General features: G+C 51.7%; 1 protein-coding gene across 2 annotated transcripts; it reads right to left on the reverse strand.

Annotated features, from left to right (window-relative positions):
• Positions 1–242: 242 nt before the first annotated feature.
• On the reverse strand, positions 243–15887 carry LOC123397611. Of its 2 annotated transcripts, XM_045092145.1 has the most exons (12): positions 15399–15887; positions 14411–14687; positions 14055–14240; positions 13730–13882; positions 12779–13309; positions 10419–12557; positions 3574–3743; positions 3329–3484; positions 2417–2651; positions 2031–2332; positions 855–1492; positions 243–770 (listed from the first exon to the last, which is right to left on the reverse strand). In XM_045092145.1, the coding sequence occupies exons 1-11, from the start codon at positions 15503–15505 to the stop codon at positions 1198–1200; spliced, it is 4551 nt and encodes a 1516-aa protein (XP_044948080.1). In that variant the 5' UTR covers positions 15506–15887; the 3' UTR covers positions 243–770; positions 855–1197. The 2 variants fall into 2 exon arrangements, with proteins under 2 accessions (XP_044948080.1, XP_044948081.1); XM_045092146.1 differs by lacking the exons at positions 14055–14240; positions 14411–14687; positions 15399–15887 and having other exon boundaries at positions 12779–13343; positions 13730–13817.
• Between the last annotated feature and the right edge of the window lie 862 nt (positions 15888–16749).

The raw sequence follows: 16749 nt of genomic DNA on the forward strand, positions 1-16749 counted from the left end.
AAGGGCAAAACTGTCCAGGAAACTTTTCATAAACGGTCAAAACACTTTGACCGGACGGGTATGGAAAAGTATTTTCATAATGCCATCTAACTGGAGAGGGGTATAGTTGAGCACTGTTTTTTTTTAGTGTAAAGATAAGGTCGGCCAAAGTTAGGAGAAAAAGTAAATGTCCCAAAACTAAAATACATCTAAATGCATCCATTCCTATACTAACTATTTTCGAACGGAGAGAGTATTTCGAATGGAGGGAAAACATTATTACATAAATATTACGCATAGTACAAATGGCTATTTCTCTTTGCCGGTCTCAACGGATTCTTCTATACGTAGAGGCAACATTATACCTGCGCTGATCCTTACATTCAGCGAGATGCCTTACAGTCAGCGAGATTCTGTCATCGAGGAAGATACACAACTGTGATCTAAACGATTATATTAGTTTACAGAGGGAGTATCAGCTAACTATGTCATGTGACTATCTTCTACATACAGTATGTGCTGTCAAAATTTGCTACCCCAAAACATAGATATGCTTGTGTTCCGAAATACTCCCTATGACAGTAGAGACAGAGGGAGTATCAAAAGGAAGCTTAGTTAGATCTAAAGAACAAACCTATACACCAATTAGTCAACATGAAGTATTTCTACAAGAAGTTAAGACAGTCAGCACACATACTCCACTAAATGGCAAAAGTATTGACTTCACATTGATATCTGTCAGTTTCTGTCCAAGATATATCCAGCTTCATGCTTAGTTTATACTGCCCCGCCTGCATTCACAATAATATTGACGAGAGCCTAATTAATAATAGCAGACTGGAAATGAAACATAACTGTAGTTAAAACATACATACCATACAACGATGAACGAAACAAATAATTCCTGTTTGGAGTTCATGTTGTTACCACGAGAATAACAGAGTTCATCTGTCTGAGTCCAGAAAAGAGAACTATAAAAGTTTGCCAAGGGCATGAACCCCACAGCTCCAATCCATCGGCAGCACCCCTCGGTCGGTGTAATAAAACATCTAGCCAGGCGCCCTTTTTAGAGCAAGTTACGGTGCATCAGCAATGTGAGCTGCACTTTTAACATAGCATACACTGGAGCAGCCCTTCAGTGCTCATGTTTTGCGCAGACGTGGTGACATCTTTGTTGAAACTGACCTCAAAGAGTACTTTTGTGGGTCCTCCTGATTCTCATGGCACAGACGTATCCTTCTGAGCAGGCCTTTGAGGGAAGAAAAGGATCGCAAGTAGTGCACAAATACTTAACCCAATCGCACCATCAAACGGATGCAGATGATAGGTACTAATCATCCAGAATGGAGTTTCAGGTTTGAATGCAATAATGCCACTGATTTGTGTGAGATAACTAGCAGTCATAATTCCAGATCGCAGGCCAATTGGTGCAGCGAGATTCCCTTGCGTTCTTTGCTTAAGCCCAAAAAGCACCAGGGAAAGTAGCACGAAACCTGGTACTGAAGGTAGAGACCTGCCATTCATTTGTAAAAATGTTAAACACCTTTTATTACTAGGTCTCACAACAGATCATGCTTGGTGCAAAAAAAATATATACATTAACCCACACAACTGTTGTACCTTAATCAATTTATATTATGAAACAAATTCAAGGTTGCTACAGAAAGGTCCTAATCTGTTTGTTAATGGCCGTGAAATCAAGCTTTATTTTGTAAGATTGCTAGGCACTTCTATGTTCGACTAACCATAACCAAAAATTGAAAAAAAAGAAACTGTACTCCATCCATCACATTTTCTGCCACCCCCCTCCCCTGCTTGTGTCCTTCACCCCCTTCGCGCACCCACTGCACCACAGTAACGCCTGCGGAACCACGCCGCTCAGTTGCTCACGAGTTTTAATAATTGCCCCCCAAATCACCCTCAGTTGCTCATGGGTTTTAGATCCCAAATTTAATTATGATCCCCATGAGAACTACCAGTAGTAACATGAACCATGTGTTGAAAATTAAGTAGTGAAATAACAGAAGGGATGGTGGCTCGACTGGATATACCGGTGAATCAAAGAAAAAGCAACTCCAGACATCATAATGGCATTGTAGTAACCAAGATCAACTGCAACTTCTTCTGGAAGCCATGATCTGAAAACCACTTCTTCCACCACAGCAATGCTAGTTGCTGTGATAAACCCTCTAAGAGCTGGCAACAATACATTACTTGAAGATTTGAGAAGATCAAATGGTAATAATGAAGGCGTCCCTTCTCGAAAAGTTGCAAAGCCAAGCAAAATGCTTATCGAATGCACCAACCAAACGACAGACACACCTCCGACAAGACCTTGAAAAAATTCTTGCAGCTGCAATCAAAAGTTTAGTTGTCATGTATATGTGCCAGGAACATTCGACAGATATTTGCACACGAGACTAAGCAATGATCATACCCTTGATGGAGATGCAAGATTCATCCCATATTGCTCAACTGGATTCTCATAGCCACGTATTCGTTTTCCCCATAGCATTACAAGTATCATTATAGAGACATACAGACCAACAATACAAGCATCCCCAACAATTCCTGTTGAAGCACTTATTGTCCAGCTTTGAACAAGAGTTGGCAGTAAAGGAATCACAACAGGTGACCACAGAACAAGTACCATTAAGGAAAATCCCATGATCCTAAGAATTTGAGAAGGGCGAGTTAAGCACAGCACGATAACAAGACATTACCATGAAAATGTATATATAGTTTCAGAAAACGTCTTATATTTTCATACAGAGGGAGTAACTAATATGTCTAATCAGCAGAGGTTCCACTGAGTTATATATGAAGGGGTGGGTTCGGTATTCCTGATTTCATAGTACACTTGCAGTAAGAAAAAAATTCAACCAAACCATTGTTCAAATAACCGCTACAGTACAGAAAGAGCCATTCATTGATAACACTCGTGATGCTTACAAAATAAGGCTATGCTGATATATGAAACTTAAGGTGTTATCATGTACTCCCTCCATCCGGAATTACTTGTCACAAAAATGCATAGAAATGGATGTATCTAGATCTAAAATTAAGTCTAAATACATCCATTCCTACCACAAGTAATTTCGTACGGAGGGAGTAGCAAACTGGCAACTAGTTCTACGAGGTGATTGATTTAGTGTAGCACATTAGAAAATGATTGGAACTTTTGGTTTGCTGATTCAAAATTCATTGCAACCCAGGGGCATCCTGCCAGCCATTCTAAAACTTTCATATCCTTCTAACATAATCTATCGATGAAGAAATGTCATTTGGATTATGTTTCTTCTCTATCTGGATATTTTTCTGGAGAAAATTATAAGTTGGAAGAACTAACCTCTGAAATAAGGGACGTTCGCTGATACGTAAGAACAAGATGAGCCTGTCAGTCAAGCTCAGAGCACCACGAATACCTCCCCAAAGTAGAGCAATTTTCCCCACAAATTTCAAAATTCCACCTCTTTGCCCTAGTTCAGCTAGAACAGCAACGAGTCTGTTGCCAAAGACAGACATGGTAAGAGTATTCAAGAGACAACAAAGAGAGAATCAAGATGATAAATTCAATAGCAACATTAAACAGACCTATCGTGATCAAGTTCACCATCACCCTTCTTGGGTACCACCGGAGCTGCAACAGACATGGCTTTCTCAGCAAAGCTGCTCACTAAGTTGTTCTGGCTCTTTTCCAGTTCAGTTTCAGCAAGATTATGTTGAGTGCTATCCATGCTATCATGCTCTTCAGCATTCTTTTGCTGAGATATAAAAAAATCTATGTTGTTAGGATAAATAATTAAACAGAATATTTCAACAATAATAATTAGGAATCAAGAATAACTCAAATATGCAACATAACGCACTATAAGAAACAACCTTTGTGCACTCTTGAACTTGTGACAACTCATCAATGAGAACTAGTACCTGATACTATAGATATTTGGACTATGTTCAAAGACAGCCGGATGGCTCCGCTCCACCCCGCTCCGCTCTCCGCTCCCCAACCCCTAGCCTAGCCTAGCCCCGCCTCCTCCCGTCGCCGTCGAGCTCCACCGGCACCCTCCCCTCGCCATGGCCTTCTCCTGCTCCAGCGAGGCGAGCTCCTCCGGCCACGCGCGCCGCTGGCAGGTCTCCCTCGACGGCTCGTTCTCCGCGCGCTCCTACAGCGAGGTCGCCGCCTCCCCGCGCTCCCCGGTTCCGACGGCGCGCCAGCAGGCTGCTACGCCGCCCCGTGCCGACCCACCCGCCCCTCCTGCGGCTGGTGTGCGCCGGGTGCCGGCCACGGCTCGCCTAGGGCCACATTCGGAGGTGCACCAGGTGGAGCGCGCTGGAGCCGCAGCCCGAGGTCGACAAGGAGGGGTTCGAGCTCCCTCGACGCAGGGACCGACGTCGCCATCCCCGGCGTGCCGCTGCGCGGGGCCCTGCACCGCCTTGCCACCGCAGCCCATCGGCCGAGGAGGCGGCGGGCCTCTGCTTCCGCTGCCTGGACTCGCGCCACAGAGTGCGCGACTGCACCGGCGATGTCCGCTGCCGCCGCTGCCTCGTGTCTGGCCACGAGTCCTGGGAATGCCCAGACCGTCGCCGCTCCGGCACTCGCGCCCACTTCCCGCGCGCACCTGCGACGAGGATCGCGCCGCCGGCGACACCGCGCCCCGTGGCGCTCCGCACACCCCCGCTGCTGCCCCCCATGGAGGCCCAGGAACGCACCGATGTCCCGTCCACTCCGGTGCGGGTCATCCTCGCCCGCTCCGTCGAGATCGAGGAGACAGAGGGCGTCCTGCGCCGGGCCATGGTGGCCACCATCACTGGGACGCGACCCGTCGTCTCCGCGGAAGAGGTGTCCGAGCTGCTGCACACTTCCCTCGCCCTGCATCCCGGCAACTTCTCCGTGCACCTCCACCGCCCGGAGGACTTCCTCATCGTCCTCGCCTCCCGTGAGCTCAAGGACCGCCTCACCGGCGACCACTTCATCTCCGGCCCCCGCTTCTCCCTCTCGCTGCGTCCATGGTGCAAGCTCGCGCATGCTGGCTCCGGCAGGTTGGACTACCGCGTCGAGCTCGAGCTCCGTGGGATCCCCGCCCAGGCCTGGCATCTCTCCACGGCGGAGCACATCCTGGGCAGCAGCTGCTGGATTGAGAGGATGCACCCGAGCACGCGCTCCCGCGCCCGACCTCGCCACGTTCCGGCTCTGCCCGCACCGCAGACCCGGCCCGCATTCGCCGCCATGCCACCTTGGAGATCGCCGAGTCGCATCCCTCGCGCCACCAGTCGGACGCCCCTGCCATCTCCACCCTCACGTACCCGGTGTTCATCACGCTCGCCCGTGCCGAGCTCAATACCCCAGCGCCGAGCAGTCCCGCCCCTGCGGTCGATCCCGACGACGGCCAGGGCGGTGACCAGGGACGCCGCGACGACCCCGCCAACGCCGCCGTGGTCGCAAGAGGCGCCGCATCGGCTCCACTCCTGCTGGTCGCGCCGACGGCATGCAGATGGATGACCTCCCCTGGCCGCGCAACCCGCGCCCGCAGCGCGCTAACGGCGTCGCCATGGTTGCTGGTTGGGCCTCGGCCTGTGAAGTGTGGCGTACGGTCACGCAGCTGGCGGCTCTCCGCCCGTTCCGCATCATCCGGCCATGGCCTGGCCTACGCAGGGCCCGTGGCACCCGTCGCCCACGCCAGCCCCCTGAAGAAGTGCAGGGCAAAGTAGTCAAAACTGATCTGCCTCTGATCCCCAGGATCAGAAGCTGCAGAGGGGGAGCCCACCCCCGTGGCCCAGGATCGCCCGCAGGACCCGTCACTGGCGTGGGCCCCAGCACGGATTCGAACCCGCCGTCGCCCGACGCGGTCGTGGAGGGCATCGGGACACTGCTTCGCGCCGCACCAACCCCATCTACCCAACCAGATCAGCCGCTTTATGTGGGGTCCCTCTCTTTGGACTCAGAGATCCCTAACACCCAGGCCGCACAGCACCCCACCCCTGCCGAGGCTGATCCCCACGCGGATGACGAGACCCTGGTCAGGTCGATGAAGGGCGCGATGACGGCGGACCCTGCCAGCCCCGTCCCCCCATCCTTGCCTGATGCGGGCGCGCCCACCACTACCGTGGCTACCCCACTCCCTGCAGATGCGCCAATCAGCCCTCAGGCTACCCCACTCCCTGCAGATGCGCCAATCAGCCCCCAGGCTACCCCCGCGGGCCGCTTCGCTTCCCCGCCGATCACCATGCTGCGATCGCGCCATCGGCGACCCGCTAAGATGTGGACATTGGGGGAGTTCCTCTCGGCCGCCACTAAGCACATTAGTGTTGTCCTCCCCACCCCAGGAAAGCGCCTGCGCCGGCCGGCGCTCAGCTTCTCTCTGCGCCGGGGCCGATCCGCGCCCTCCTCTGCCTCCAAGACCGCTGCTCCTCCCACGGCTGAGCGTCGGGCGCAGGTGCAGGTCCTCCGCACTCTCGGCATCTTGGGCGTTAACCAGCAGATCACCTCTGCCGAGATGCGGGCCTACGACGGCATCTTCGCTGCGCCCATCCCCCGGTCTGTGCTCGCTGCGATCGCAGCGCTGGTCGATCGCAAGCTGCCTCCCCTCCCGGGATCGGCGCCGACCACGACCACGACGGGCGGCGGCCCCATTGCGGCCTAATCGCTGTGTGCAGCACCCCTGTCGAACATGATCCCATGAATTACGACCTCAAAATTGTAATCTGGAACGCCCGCGGCCTGAACGCGCGCGCTCGTCGTTCGGCCATTCGCTCGTTGATCTGTACCACCGAGGCCTCCATTGTATGCATTCAAGAAACAAAGATGAAGTTGATTTGCTCGTCGACCGTCCTTGAGACGCTTGGCTCCGAGTTCGACAAATACGTCTATCTGCCGGCAGTCGGCACCCGTGGTGGCATACTCTTGGCTTGGAAGAGCCGGTCCGTCGCCCTCTCCAACCAGTCGTTCGCCACGAACACGCTCTCAGCCAAAGTTACCATGCCTGGCGCCACCCACTGGTGGCTTACCGTCGTATACGGACCCCAGGCCGACGCGGCGAAGATCGCCTTCCTGCAGGAGCTGCGCGAAGTGCGAGTTGCCTGCCCCGGACCTTGGATGCTATGCGGGGACTTCAACCTGATCTATCGCGAGGAGGACAAGAACAACCGCAACCTCAACCGCCGCATGATGGGCAAGTTTCGCCGCCTGATCGATGACCTCACGCTCAAAGAGTCATACCTCAACGGCTGTCGTTACACGTGGTCGAACGAGCAATCGCCGCCGACGCTCGTGCGCCTCGACCGCGTCCTATGCACCTCGGACCGGGAAGAGCTGCATGGGGAGTGCCACCTTCGCTGCCTCGCGTCCGTCGTCTCTGACCATAGCCCTCTGCTACTGGACTGCTGCCCCTGCCACGCGCTCACCGCTAATTCCACTTCGAGCAATTCTGGCTCCGCCTGGATGGCTTCCAGGACGTGGTGACCATGGCTTGGGGCTCCGTTACTCACAACAATCCCTTCAAGCGCATGGTGCTACGCCTCCAGGCCACCGCTCGCGCACTTACTAGCTGGAGCGCCCGCTCGGTCGGAGGTGTCCGCCTCAAGCTCGCAATCGCGCGGGAGCTGATCTCCAGATTCGACAAGGTGCAAGAGGACCGGGCCCTCACCCCCGACGAGCGCTGGGTGCGCTCCCAGTTGAAGATATCCTACCTTGGGCTTGCCTCGCTCGAGCGCACCATTGCCCGCCAGCGAGCGCGGGTTACCTCGCTAAAGGACGGTGACGTCAACACCTCCTTCTTCGACCGCCAGAGCACCTACCGCAGGCAGAAGAACATGATCTACAACATCAGCATCGACGGTCGCGCGATTTCTAGCCACGACGACATGGTGGACGCGGCCTTCTCACACTTTGATGGCCTACTTGGCACCGCCGTCGACCGCGAGTGCTCGCTCCACCTTGACGAGCTCATCGAGCCCGCCGACGACCTCCTCGCCCTCGAGGAGCCGTTCGCCGCCGAGGAAATCTGGCACGCTATACAGCGACTGCCCGCGCACAAGGCGCCGGGCCCCGACAACTTCACTGCAGAATTTCTGCGCGCTTGCTGGCCCACGGTGCGGCAAGACTTGGTGGATGTCTTCCAGCAGCTATACGACATACGCGGTCGAGGTTTCGCCCGCCTTAACCAGGCGCTGCTCACCTTGCTCCCCAAGCGTGCCGGCGCCGCCACCTTCGGGGATTACAGGTCGATCAGCCTTATTCATCTCGTCGCCAAAGTGTTCGCCAAGTGCTCTCACTCCGCCTTGGCCCAGAGCTGGATCGCCCTCGTCAGCACGAACCAAAATGCTTTCATCCCTGGGCGCAGCCTCCATGACAACTCCGTCCTTGTCAAGCAATCTGCGCGGCTACTCCATCAGCTCAAAGCCCCACGCGCCCTCCTCAAGCTGGACCTGACGAAGGCATTCGACTCGATCTCCTGCCCTTTCGTCTTCGAGGTGTTGCACCGATACGGCTTTGGTACTCGCTTCCGAGCATGGATGGCCATCCTGCTATCTTCAGCAAGCACTCGGGTGCTGCTCAATGGCTACCCGGGCCCCCCGATTTGGCATCGTCGAGGCTTCCGACAAGGCGACCCGCTCTCCCCGCAACTCTTCGTCCTTGTCGTCGACGTACTCGGCTGGCTCGTCAACTGGGCCACCTCGCTGGGTCTCCTACAACGCCTCCACCCACGGCACACGGTGCCGGCGATCTCGCTGTACGCAGACGACGTCGTGTTGTTCTGCCATCCATCGCCGGACGAGATCACCGTTGTCAAGGATATCCTGCGCCTCTTCGGCCGCGCCTCCGGACTCCACGTCAACTTCGCCAAGAGCACGACAACCCTCATTCGCTGCGATGAGGAGGCGGCAACTGCGGCAGTGCAGCTGCTCGGCTGTCCCATCGCCGAGCTCCCGGTCACCTACTTGGGAATCCCACTCATGATCTGGCAACCGACGGAGGCGCAGCTTCAGCCCTTGGTAGACAAGGTGAGGGGCCAACTGCCGTCCTGGAAGGCTTGGCTCATGAACAAGGCTGGACGCCTCGCGATGGTGAAATCCGTCCTCTGCGCAGTCCCGATTCACCAACTGCTCGTTTTTGCACCGCCCAAGAAGACCATCAAGCAACTAGAGAAGATCGAGCGCGGCTTCTTGTGGGCTGGCCGTGAGACTGCCAATGGGGGCAACTGCCACGTGAACTGGTGGTGCACTTGCCGCCCCATCGAGCTTGGAGGCCTTGGCATTCCGGACCTCGAGCGCACCGGACTGGCTCTCCGCCTGCGGTGGCTTTGGCTCAGCCACACCGACCAGAACAGAGCATGGAGTGGGCTCGACCTGCAGTTCTCGGCGGATGAACGCGCCCTGTTCTTCGCCTGCACCACGATGTCCCTGGGGAACGGCCTCTCGGCCCTCTTCTGGGACGATCGCTGGATCGGCGGCCGATCTGTCGGCAAGATAGCACCACGGCTCCTCGCCTGCATCCCCACGCGCAAGAGGAAGGTGCAGACCGTTGCGGAGGGGCTCAATGCCAACGCTTGGGCTCGTGACATCGAGGGCACTCTCGGTGTCCACGAGATTAGCCAGTACATCCGCCTCTAGAACGCCATTGAGCACACCATCCTGCTCAACACGCCTGACCAGCTCTCCTGGAAGTGGACTACGAATGGATCGTACTCTGCCAAGTCCTGCTACAAGGTTACCTTCCAGGGATCCATCCCCAGCGCCTCCTGGAAGCTCATATGGAAGAGTTGGGCCCCTCCCCGGGTGCGCTTCTTCCACTGGCTCGCTGACCAGGATAGATGTTGGACCTCCGATCGCCTTGCTCGTCGTGGGCTGCAGCACCAAGACCCTTGCATCTTGTGCTGCCAGGACCCCGAGACAATGGACCACTTGCTCCTCCGCTGCCCCTTCTCCAGGCAGGTATGGCAAGACGTCATCGCCTGGCTCCGCTTGCCGTGCACCGCCCCTAGCCGTGAGATTTCCCTTCTTGCCTGGTGGCATCGCGCCAAGCGGAGTATGCCGCAGCCCATGCGCAAAGGCTTCGCCTCCGTGACCCTGCTGACCCCGTGGATGATAGGGAAGCACCGCAACAGCTGTGTGTTCGAGGGCACCCAACCCTCGGTGAACGACCTGGTTACGAAGATCAAAGAAGAAGCGTCCCTCTGGACCAAGGCAGGAGCGGCCGGTCTCCGTGTCATCTTCCCCTCACTAGATATAGGTTTTTCCATTCCCAGCATTGCCCCTCCTAGGAGGATTGTAACATAAACTCTTCCTTTTCAATACAAAGAAACGCATGTATCTCACTGCGTTTTCTCGAAAAAACTATGTTCAAACAAAAGGCTGAGCCAACTCCAGTATCCATGTGTTTTATTCCTACCCAGTTTAATTATGAACAAAAATGAAACGACATGGCATTATTTGCTTACTTGATGATGTGCTACTAAGGCAGAAGCACCTAGGGCAGCTGTTACAGCCCCAACCATCATGCCTTTACCATCTGACTTCATTATCTCATGTTGCTTGTGTTCACCGGGTTTTTGAATATAATAATCTGTATTTGCTTCTTCTTGTCTGCAAAGATCAGCATTTGCTTCTTTCTGTGTGGGAAGATTATCTATATTTCCTTCGTCGGTATCCTGAACAATAACATCCTCATCCAAAATTCCTGACTTGACAGCAGCTTTTGTAAGGTTGTCATGCTTAGAGACACCAACGTGGAAGTAGTTTCTCAAGGACGCTAAAGTTACACCAACTATCACACCCACTGGAAGAACATTTCTCAGATCATGAGATTGCCGAACTGCAGTTGATACAGCTTCAACAACATTTTCGCCATGGACCACACCAAATTTCACAGTCGTTGGATTCCTCTGCACAGATGTTGCTCTGTATAACTCAGAGTCATGGACAATAGTTCTAGAAACTTGAGTAGCGAGTCGTTCTACGTCATGTGCAAGTCTTCTTTGAAGTTTCTCAGCTTTTGTTATCCCCAGTTTGCGACCAACTTCAGTTTTGAGGGTATTGGTTAAGTCATCAGTAATAAAGTATATGAGTGTCTGTCTCAAAGCATTACCAGGCAATTTCTCATTTACCTTCCTTTTGGTTTCAGAGTCTACAAAATTTCGCAGAGCTGAATGTGGTGGCAAAATAACATTGCCTGCCCTAGTTGGAGCTTGGGAGGAATCTGCATGCTTGATCTCTTTATTGATGAAGCTATATTTTCCAGATATAGAAATGTCACCTTGCACATTGTCCATTTGATCTGCTAGTTTCCATTTACCCTCTTGCGGGTCAAGGAAAAGATCAGTTGCCGAGTTCAAATCTGGTGACTGAAGTTGCAGTTGTCTTGAAAGATTCTCATGAAGGTACAAAGCATACTGCACCTTCAAATAAGAATTGGCAGCTATATCCAACAAGTAATCAGGTGAGCCACTCACCATCTTTGCAACATCACCATCAACATAATTTTCAGGTATATTTCTCCGAGAATTTCTGATTTTTCCTTCCGAAGGTGGAACGGTGCTCAACTCAGATTTTTTCTCACTAAAATTGTGATCTTCAGACATGATTGGACGAGCTTTAACAGAAGTATTATGTTTTGATTCACCAGATGATGATGGATTTTTGTCCTTTCCACTTAACTCATTGTCCACATCCACCATCACATCAGACTCTGTCTCATCCACAGAAGGTTTATCTGTGGCTCCATTAGAATTGTCCCTGTCCTGAGAGTCATTGTGCTTTTGAAACTGGTCAATCATATTCTCGATAACTCCGAACACACTATTGACAGCCATTTGAGTCGAGTCATCAAAATCAGTCAAGGCATCTAATGCCTGTCTCACATTATTAACTGACGGATGTTTAGATTCTTCTGTTTTAGAGATTTGCGTGCTCTGATCAACAACATTAAGTGCAACCTTATCTTCATTGGCATGAACTGCATCAACTTCGTCGTCTACCACATTGGACTGTGGATTCTGCTCTGCTGTAGCATCTGCCGACTGCACCCGCTCTCTGGGAGTTCCGTTTGAATTGGCTGTTGATGGATCATCGGAAAGATGCTTTGGATCTGTTACACTGCCCTGACCGGCCTCTTGCTTCTCTTCACTGCTTTCATTCACTCCAGAGTAATCTTCCTCTGATTTATCGAGCTGAGTCTGCTCACTTCCCATTTCGCTTCCAGTTCCAACAGGTCCAGAAGCTTGGTAAGGCTTTACTTGTGATAAATCGATACCTTCTGCAGCATTGTTATCGTTTGAGGTCAGATTAGTATCTTTTTGGTCTACCTCACCAATGGATGTAATACCCCTGTTATGGTCAAGAATTTTAGCATCCTTAACTCCACTCTCGTGATCCGACTCTTTGACCTTTTCTTGGACCACTTTCTTGGTGTTTGATCTTGCATTAGTCCAGCCACGCTTCAGAGCATCTAAATTGAAATTGTGTCGTTTAGATTGTAAAATTTCAGTCACAGACGATGTAAGCTTTCCACGCACATCTTCAGGTACAGCTTCTTCTAGAGCTTTCACAAGAGATTCACCTTGTCCTACTGCCATCATAACCTTATGACAAGAAAGAAACATGTAAGCAGCTTGATGCATTACCCACAAGACAACAGCAAGAAAATTTGACTTCTCCTATTTAAAACTCAGTGATTCCATCAACATCATAAATTACACGATGAACAGAAAAGAACGTTCCATGACTGGCCTATGACCTTGGAAATTGAACAAGGCATGAAGAAATTTGACTCAACAGATAATATTATCTAGATCTGCTATACCTTCTTCTTTTGATCATCATCCAGAGTACCAGGCATTGTAGCATCCAGCATATTCATCACAAGACCTGCTGATTGTAGTACATGACCTTGTTCAACATCTTCAGGAATCTCTTCTGGCTCCTCTTCATCAGCTTCTTTGCTTATCCTGCCTACACCATTATCTTTTAACAGCCCACTTTCGCTGTTTTGAGAACCAGAATCTCCATTTGCAGAATAAGTAAGCAGCCCATTTTCGCTGTTTCGAGAACCAGAATCTCCATTTGCAGAATAAGTGAGCAGCTCATTTTCGCTGTTTTGAGCACCAGAATATCTATTTGTAGGATCAGCGAGAAGCCCATTTATTCCATGGGGTAAACCATGAGAGAGAATAAACTGAGCTTGCTCATGAAAATTGTCCTCTTTTGGGACCTTCTTATCAGTCGGTTGAGGTACGGCAAATGCTAGGCCTTTGGATGGGTTAACAGTGATATCCACATCTTTGATAAGCGGATGACGACCCTTAAGAAGAGCAAACTCCACTGCTGACAACCACTGCATAAACCCAAAGACCAATTTAACGTGACAGCTGAAATGAGCAACATGACAACATGAAATAAGTAATTACAGAAGCGAACCATAAGAATGCTTAATACCATGGAGACTGCAAGCAGGAGAGTTTAGTGCCATCGCTTAAAATGGATCAATTCATGCATCTAAATAAGAAGTTAAATAAACACTAGTAGACCAAAAAAGGGATAAAACAGTCTCAAGAGACTCATCTAACACATTATAAGTAAGCATGAGCGTGTGCATGCCCACACACAACGCACATTTTTTTGTTGTTTTTTATGTGGAAGCCTTCAAGATAAGGGAGCTGGGATAGAGATATTTTAAAGATAAAGTCTAAACTCTTCTTTGAGGTGGTACAAAAATGTCTGTAATGGAGTCCAAATAAAAAGTGGCAATGTTTACCTCTAGGGTAAGATTCTGGCACCATAATTCAGTGTATCTCTCAAAGGTGAATCCAGTTGAGTGTACACAAGAACAAAGGAGAAGGCTGGTAAAAGGATTCTCTGATATTGAACTGCGTGGTACTGACAAAAGTGGCACCGTCCCATCATCACTCTGCAAGATATGGTTTCAAAGTTAGATAACCAGAAAGACAGTATTGGCAGAGCATGTAGCTAGATTCTAGCATAATCTGGGAGTTAATACATTTGCATATCCTGACACTAGATTGATATAAAAATTCAAAGAACATTAGATTGAGACGATGTGTAATATTTTAGGCTTATACCTGTATAAAGAGTACAGGTATTTTTACACCGGCAATTGATGGCCTCACGCTATTTTTTGAATAGAAGTCATCAACATTAGCGAACCCATGTGAAACCATAGATATTGCTCCATCAAAGTCACGCAAACAGTTTGCCGATAAAGCCTTTTGGACATCAAAGTCTTTATCTTTTCCTTGAAAGAGTTCCTGAAACAATAAAACAGACTAAATGTCCTACTCTGGAGAAGAAAGACTGCTTGCAAATGCAGACCATCTCAGGGGCAGCTGGTTGGTCAAATTATTTAACATGCACAGGTTACGCTATTGCTCTACTTACAAGATGTGGAAAGGAGATACAACTAGTGTGGGGTCACAACCTTATTGGCACGCAGAATATCAACCAAGCCAGCTGTGAGCTTTTGGTCAAGAGCGATATTATGAGGAAATGTTCTTGTTGCTTCCTGTAGGTCAAAAGGATTGTCGATACAAACTGCAGCCGTAAGAGGAGTAGACTCTCCAGCTTCCACAAGGTACTTTGTCAGCATATTGGCACCATACCCCCACCCAACACCCATTATTGTTGTCCATGGCCGTTTGCTGTTTATAAAGCGGATCGTTGTACAGATATCATCACTGTCAGCCGCTGTAAATAACCTACAGAAGAAGTTTGTTTAGAAGACCTAAGATTTTAGGCAAGATATCCATCACTGCAACGCATCAAGACTTGTGAATAACCATCAACAGAGTACAGTATTGCAATGATGTTCCCCTATATACAGGGGGTGAATTAACAATTAAGTCGACAGCATAGCAATCACTACAGGGGTCCCTGGTGTTCCCGGATTACAAGAATTCTCAGATCACAAATGATTGTTAATGGCTCGATAAAATAACAGGTAAGCAGCTAGTACGGTAATACTATGTTTCACTTCACTGGTTAAACTTTACTTGGCGATATCACGTTGCAATTATGAAATACGGAGTACTTCCTACAGCTTTGAAGCTGCACTGACTGATCTAATTTTGCTCTCATAAACTGATTTTTTTTGGCAATTTAGCGCTTGTCTCAGAAGGAAGGAACAAAATTCTAAATCAAACATGTACTATTTCCTGTTCGAATATCTTAGTCAATTTAGTACTTGAACTATTCACTTTTTTTAAGTGGTCACTCAAAATATATGATCCAAAAAACAGATAATAGCCATTTCCAGATACAGTTCACTCTTAATCACTGTTTCTACCACCGCGAAATAATAGCCCGAAAATTTGGCATGCAGAACTGTTTCTGATGACCAACTGCTACAGTAATTTACAGAAATGTGCGGGATCGTAGGCTGTGAAAGAGCTATAGTGAATAACTTTCACCTTGGTGTAGTAAGCGGTGATCCGCCGCACCCTCTGGGGTTCATTACAATGGGGAAGTAGCCATTCTTGAGCGCATCCAGCACGAACATCTCGATGCCCCTGTCCATGCTCCCCTCGGGGGTGCCGGGCACGACGAGCACCGTGGAATCAAGGCCATGCTCCTTGTCCAGATCCAAATTAGCGGGCCAATCAAGCGCGATCACCCCGCCATCGTCCAGGGGAATGCAGAGCCGCTGGTAGGACACCTCGCCCGCGCCCTGCCCGGCGGGCGCGGCGGGGATGCTGCCCCGGCTGAGGTTGACGTAGTGGCGGTCCTGTGTGAGCAGGCGCTCGTTGACGCCGTCCAGCAGCACGCCCCCGTCCTCGAAGGACACGGACGGGCACCGCAGCAGCACGCAGCGGTTGAACGGCGTCGGGCTGGTGAAGAGGATCCACTCGCCCGCGGGGGCGTCGTCCTCCTCGTGATCGGGGGAGCCGGAGGGCGAAGGGGGCGGGATGCCGCTGCGGAGGTAGGAGGACGGGGAGGCGATCGAGGAGACGACGGCGGCCGCGGCCGCGGCCGCCGCGGGCCCGACGAGCGCGAGGGAGGAGGGGATGCTGGCGAGGATGTCGGAGAGGGAGGCGCGGAGGCGGGTGTAGGGGCGGTGGCGGCGCCGCCGCTGCCGGCGCCGCAGCACGAGGAAGAAGGGCGCGGCGGCGGCTGCGGGGGCGGCGCTCCTGCGGGCCGCGGCGGCGGGGAAGCGGGGCGGCGGCAGCGGGGAGGGGGCGGGGCGGAGAAGCATCAGCGGAGGGCGTTCGGGGGAAGCTGGTGGCGGAGCGGGAAGGCGTACGGGGGGCGGCGAGGGAGGGCGGGGAAGCGGTGGTGGGGAGAGGCGGAGCCAGGGTGGGGAAAAGGGAGGATGGGACGTCGACGGGAAGGGATGGACTTTCGAGCGAAAAGCTCCGGCAGTTCGTCGCTATGCCGGCGTGGCGGGCCCACGGGTCCGTGTCGCTGGTGCGTGGGGCCTGATCGCGGCTTGGCGCGCGTGCGGCCCCGTCGGCCGAGAGCTACGCGTGCGGTGGCGGGAAGGAGGCTCGCGTGGGCCTCGAGGAGCGGCTTCTGGTGGGCGGGGGCGACGACCGCGTGGCGGTGAGCGCTGGCGGGCATGCATGCGGTGCGGGGCTGGCTGGACAAACGGGAGGAAAGTTCGAGCGGCTAGGCATGCGTTCTCGGTTCTCGGTGTCTCGTTGAGCTTCCGGGTTTTTGTCCGAATTTGTCGGTCTTTTCCCATCAAAATTTATTTGATTGATTACTCATATTCTGGTAGATATTTTCTTCTTCTTAAACATGCATAAACATGTGTATCATATA

Source organism: Hordeum vulgare, chromosome 5H, assembly GCF_904849725.1.
Source record: "Hordeum vulgare subsp. vulgare chromosome 5H, MorexV3_pseudomolecules_assembly, whole genome shotgun sequence".
Classification (NCBI taxonomy): Eukaryota; Viridiplantae; Streptophyta; class Magnoliopsida; order Poales; family Poaceae; genus Hordeum; species Hordeum vulgare.